The sequence below is a fragment of the Mastacembelus armatus genome, chromosome 24, assembly GCF_900324485.2.
Source record: "Mastacembelus armatus chromosome 24, fMasArm1.2, whole genome shotgun sequence".
Classification (NCBI taxonomy): Eukaryota; Metazoa; Chordata; class Actinopteri; order Synbranchiformes; family Mastacembelidae; genus Mastacembelus; species Mastacembelus armatus.
This window is the reverse complement of record NC_046656.1, coordinates 9,682,972-9,689,268: the sequence shown is the minus strand read 5'-3', so window position 1 is coordinate 9,689,268 and position 6,297 is coordinate 9,682,972. Positions and strand designations below refer to the sequence as shown.

At 44.7% G+C, this 6,297-nt stretch overlaps 1 protein-coding gene across 1 annotated transcript; it reads right to left on the bottom strand.

Moving 5' to 3' along the window:
- Positions 1 to 346: 346 nt before the first annotated feature.
- lamp5 (lysosomal associated membrane protein family member 5) lies at positions 347 to 5,240 on the bottom strand. Its single transcript, XM_026319081.1, has 6 exons — positions 4,830 to 5,240; positions 4,170 to 4,348; positions 3,597 to 3,728; positions 3,081 to 3,177; positions 2,423 to 2,611; positions 347 to 1,393 (listed from the first exon to the last, which is right to left on the bottom strand). The coding sequence occupies exons 1-6, from the start codon at positions 4,888 to 4,890 to the stop codon at positions 1,218 to 1,220; spliced, it is 834 nt and encodes a 277-aa protein (XP_026174866.1). The 5' UTR covers positions 4,891 to 5,240; the 3' UTR covers positions 347 to 1,217.
- Positions 5,241 to 6,297: the final 1,057 nt, after the last annotated feature.

Below are 6,297 nucleotides of genomic sequence, written 5' to 3'. Positions count from 1 at the left end.
GAGGATGATATATGGCTTCCATGTTGCTGAAACAAACAGGTGGAGCTGACACAAATGCTCTATTTGTTTTCAATTAGATTTGTTCATATTGCTCATTTGAAGGTCCACTGTCAGACAACAAAATCAATACCTCATCCCAGCAGCTTTTCATCTGACAGTGTATCTGTCACGTTTTACTAGACAGACTTTCATTTGAACACTCTCTCTTAAAACCAATACAGGACAGAAACAGGACAGTGTTGATTCCAGCAATTTATTTCAACAAACAGAATACTGCAAGATTGCATCAGCTGAGGTTTATGCATAGACTTTGTTTCTCAAAATATTAGACTTTTTTTTTTTTTTTTTTAATTGTTAACCTCTCTGTACTTTCATAAACATTTTCATATGGCGTTTGGATAAAGTCTCCACTCTTTAGCGAACAGTTTTTCATGTATGTTTATATATCTTTTCTTTTTTTAATGTCTTCCACACGTCAGTGTGGAAAAAAGATCGGAAGTCAAAGCAAGAACATCGCAACTCTGGATGCCACACTGCACACACTACACGACTTGTCCACGGTCAACACTATAACTGCATTCAAAAATTAAACAAAAGGAATTCTTGAACAGAAATATGATTAGCAAATACAGAGCCAACAATAGGTATTGGAAATGATGTAGCAGCAGTTTTAGAGAGAGAAATAGAGGATAAGACAACAAACTGTTGGCTAATTACAGCAGAAGCTCAGGCAATGTCTGATATTTCTTCCAAAGACAAGTTGGGTAAAAACGGCTAAAGTGATAAAGAGTCCCAGTGACGTTAGGGGAAGAATAGGTGAACCGTGACCTCAAATTGGTGCTTTTCAGATGACCAAGAACCCTCAGTTTGAACACAAATCAATTATATTTTCAGAAAAGCATAAATTAATATTTTATTTTGTAATCGTTGTAATGCAGACCATGAATTTATGGCATTAAGGTTCATTTCAGTAGCCAGGTAAATAAGGTTTTGGTGGGTTTACCCTCCAACTACATCCTTGCTAGGCCGCAGGCTGTCCCATCAACTAGTGTTTCAGCTGTTTAATAGTTCCAGTGGGCCTACAGTACAGGCACACGTTTCTCTGTCAGGGATTCAGCCCATGTCAGGGCATTTTTCTCTGTGGTGGTGGGTCTGGGATATCGAGGAGACAAGTCTTTGAGCAGGTTAGGTTTGGAGAGAGCTGAGGGAGCTGCCAACTACATGTTCTTGTACATGGAGCGATCTCTGGGAAGCTGGGGCTGGTTTGCTGTCAGCTTGAGGTGGAAGTGGTAGACAGTGAGTGTGATGACAATTATGAGGCCTAAAATGAGCCCCAGGATAAGAGGGAGGGTTTCCTCCAGGTGCTCCCGCTGGTCGGTGATACACTGGTAGGCTGCAGTGGAATAATGAACACAGTCAGCATGATAAGGTGATTGACCTTCACTGACAAGGGTTTATTTTTGCATTCCTGCTTGAAAAGTGATGCAAAGAAAATTGTTTATCAAAATAGTTGCTAGTTTCCTGTTGATTGGCTGATTTATCAAGTAATTATTTCACCTCTACCTGTTGTATCATTACATTGTTTTATTGAAATTGTGGATTAAACTTTAAAAAGTAGCTGATTATATGTATTTTGTTTAACACCTTTACATTTTATTTAATGTCATAATGTTAAATATTGTATAAGGTTAGGCTATTGTGATATTAATTTCAGATCATGTCCTTGATGGTATTTGTTAAATTCACAATGTAAATTCAGTCTTAAACAGATCGTACAGTGTGTGTGCGTGTGTGTGCTTCTGAGGTTTTATTTGCTAAATGACACAAATTTCAGCCAGACTGTTTCGGTCATGACAGCTGGGTATGGAGTAGGTCTATGTGGTTTAAAGTCGGAGGCGTTTCTCTTCTCTGGACAGCAGTAATGTTCACTAGGAGGAAGGCAGTGAAGCATAGCACAGCCTAGTTTACAGCAGCACAGAGCAAATGATTCTTCCAAGGTGATGGCTTCAGAGGACAGCCAGGTACTTTGAGTATGTCTGTATAAGCTGCATGGAGGGCAAGGGATGTGACTGCACTCAGTCCTAGTGACTGCCACCATTTTTTTCCCTTCACCTCTCTCTCTCTCTCTTTCCTGGTCTCTTCATGTCTTTGTGTCTCTCTTGGATCTCCACCCCGACTTCTTTCATTCCCCTGCCCCCTATGTGCAGGCCTACATAGTCCCCATACTGCAGCAATAATCCACCAGAGAGCCCAGACTGTGGATGTGTGGGTGTGTGTCAGAGAGATGTAAAGCTGTAAAACCCCCAGGATTTCTCTTCATGTTGTCATAATGTGAGACTAGACAAAGGTGCAGCAGTGTGTAGCAAAGGTTGACTTTCATGACTTTGTTTCTTTAAAGGTGTCATAGGATGGAGGTTCTTACGTTCACTGAAAATGAAGTCAGAGGAGATATCAAAGGGCTGGATCTGGGTGTCATAGATGGAGATGGTGACGCCCTTCTGGTGGTCACTAGAGATGAGTGTGAAGGACTGCTGTGCCGTGCACACGTAGGAGCGCCCGCTGGGAGTCACCAGGGCTGACAGCCGGTGGGTGCTCGCTGTGTGCTTTCCAGCTACAGAGAAAGAAAGTCGTGAATAATATTTATTCATGTCTTACTTACAGTAAACATCAACGTGAGGACTTTAAGTTGGTCTTCATCATGTATGTTAGAATTAGGTTTGGGTCAGGCATTAACAGTGTGACCATTGTGATAGGAGGCCCAGACATGACTGTGTGATTGACTTCCTGTCACTTTATATACAGTAGGCAAACAAGTTAATGATAATAATAATAATTGGATGTATGCACCGTTTATTTAGTAATGCTCATTTGTATATGATTTTTCAGATCATACACATACTTTTAGATAAAACGCTGAGATTAAAAATCTGTAATAACCTCGATTTAAAATAGTTTCGTTCTAAAGTCAAATAAGATACAGACGTAGGAGCAAATCATAAATCATAAATTGCAGCTGGATTAAAGCAGCAGGCGGTGGAAATGCGCTGAGTAGCTGTTAGAGCCTATTGCGGGTTACTCACGGTTGTATGCGTTGATGAAATTGGATGTCTCCGAGGTGTCGTAGACGAACTGGACCTTACTAACCTTCCACACCTCAGTGCCCTTGTCACGGAACTCCTGCAACAGGCAGACAACAGGCAGACAACACGCGTGAAACCGGGCAACAACATAAGCCTTTTTAGATTTCAGTTAATTAGTTAATGTACGTTCTTAGAATTAGTGAAGTCCTTGTTTTAACTAAATTATTTTATAATATTTAGAAAGTGTCCCAGCAGAATAAGAAAAGTCATTCCGCTGCTATGACCAGAAACACCTTTCAATTGAAAGAAAAAAGCTAAATAAATCAGAAACAATGTGGGAGTTAATTTCAAACGCCTCAGACTCCAAGTGACAGTAAATTCGTGAGAAGGTATGTTTGTTATATGTGGCGCTGTGTTGTCTTCATACTCCCGGTGATTCTGACTTTTATCACAAATGCAGATATGTTACACTTTATTATTCAGCATGGCCATTTCGTTGCGCCATTGCTCGCCCACCTTAGAGAAGTAGATGCGGAGGATGTAGGCATTGTTCTTCCAGCTTATGTGAATCTCTGACTCCGTGCTCCCACATTTCCCCTCGATTTCTGCTCCACGGGGCAGCGTGAACGACGCTTGTTCCGTGATCAACTGCAAATTAGAGTCAACACAAAAAAAAGTTGACAAACGGGGAGATGGACTGAAAATGTCGCTGGAGGGACGTTTTGTCATCAGCCCGTTTTTTACGCACAAATGCGTCACCAAATATCCGGAGAGAAATTAGTGGTTGTTACAAACGGAAACAAACAGCGATCAGTCCAATGAGGTTTGACAATGAAACAGTCTCCAACTTTCTGAATAACGGGACTTATATCGAGACGTCAGCATTTTACGCACCACTGCGGATCTGATGCAAATGTATCATGGTAGATGTTTGTCAATGATACGACTGAAACACATTGGACAATATTTTAACACCTTCCACATAAAGCGACGTTTTCTGCAGCCTTCATGCTGCCAGCATGGAAATGACCAGTGTGTTTTATTACATCCAGGATCCACATGTACTGAAATGCACGGGGGATTCCTTACGTCTATCCCGTTGAGCGCGAGCACGTCATATGGCACGAGGAATTTCACGGCGAACTCCACCATCAGGCATGTGGTGCCGTTCTCCCGCACCGCGAAGATCGCTTTGTCTGGGTTGTTGGACAGCCCCGACAGGTTCTCCGCTTCCTGCTCCGCCAGCACCACGGACAGCGCCAGCACACCTGCAGCAACACCGGAGAAAGGAGCAGAATATGGAGAAGTTGGCGGTGGGGGCACATCGTGAATCAGATAGCAGATGGGGCACACACACACTAGAACATGCCGAATCAGCAAAATCAGAACCGTAATGGGTTCCTGTGAGCTGAGCTGAAACCATTTAACACCGGGATCACTGGCATATCATACATTTCCTCACGGCAAAGTCAAAATGAGGACCGGAGACCGAGAGCTGCAGTATGAGCAGCCACTGCAGCCGGAACAGCGTCAGGAAGTGATGAACTCTAACTTTGATCACGTCCTTTTGATTCACGTGAGGAGGAAATAACAGGTGAGATACTGTGTCTGCTCATCGACAAGAGAACACGCACTCACACTCTGGCACACAGGCACAAACACACTGCAGTGAGGAGTCACGACAGCTGCGCACTGACACGCGCGCGCGCGCGCGCGCACACACACACACACACACACACACACACTTACCAAACACACTGAGCAGCAGGGGTCTGGCGCTCTCCGTGGTGCTGAAACCGAGTCGTCCCATCTCTGTCCACTTCCCCAGCGCTGAAAAAGGGGCTGACTGTGGCTGGCCTGTGCTGAAGCCGCGGAAAGAACAGAGAGAAAGAAAGGCGGAGAGAGGAGGTGGGAGAGAAAGAAATGAGAGAGGGAGAGAGAGGGAGGGGAGCAACCTACTCAGCTCCCAGAAGTCTCTCTCAGATCATCGTGAATGCAGCAAAAATATCTCCAGGTTGGATGTGAGATCCGGTTTGCGCTGCGGAAGCAGCTGGGACCGAGAAGTTGCGGCTGTTAGAAGCGATCTTCTTCTCCAGGTTGATGGGTTTTAACCCAGTGACTGACTCCTGCTCATCATTAACGTCAGGAACAACCAGAACAAGTCCGCACACTGAAATTGTCTGTTAGATGACTCACATGCAGTTATTCCCGCAGTGCTGTAGTCTGTTCTGTGTGGTAGCAGCTGGAGGTTGGGCTGAAATGATGCCTGGAGGGAAACCAGCCCCCCCCCCCAATACACACACACACACACACACACACAGACACCCCCAGACACCCCCCCCCCCCCCCCCCCCCCTCACAAACGCCACTTCTGCAATGTTGCAGCTGGGAGTGTGTGAACACAAAATCCCACTAATCCCATATATAACTTTTAATACTGGATGGAGCGATACCTCACAGCACGTTTCTTGTGGTGTGAAGGAAAGATCTTTGTTCTGTGTCATAAATCCTGAGCTCTGCAGGGAGACTGAGAAATGAGTTACCCTCAAGTTAACCTGGTACAATGTCCCTCTTCTTCCACGAAGCTCAGTTTGACAGAAATACCCCCAAATACTGTGCAAAACACGCACAACGGCAAACTGAGCCTTTCAACGCACCGTGCACAGTAATGGTTTGTGTCACACATGCACTACACTTACACACTCCCATCCAACACAGGGCATCATGTTCATTTCGGACACTGAGCTTTTATTCATTAGCGCCCATAGAGTACCACGCTCAGACTGTGAACCTGTATATAATTTATTGCACCTGCCCTAGTGCCGCCCCCACCCACTGCCAGAGGAGGGAAAACGCTGCTGGACACAGGAACAACCACATTCACTGAAACTACAATTTGCACCTTGCGCTCCAGTCCGTTCACTCTGTATCCAGCTGACTGTTTCTGACGTGCACGCTAATATTCTACGCACGGTACTTCCGACGTTGTTCAAGTCTTAGGTTCGTTTTTACTCCCTCTGTACTTCGGCTGATGACGAGCTCTAGCAGAGCCGGTGTGTTTTAGAAAATGTTGTCTCTTTGATCCCTTGTTGTCTTTACATTGGTGGTGGTTAAGAGACTTTTTACGCACGACGCACTGTGAGGTTTAAGAGCTGGGCGTTCTCAAATGAAAGTCAAACTCGCACTTTACGGAGCTGATGCTTTCGATGCTGGGTTT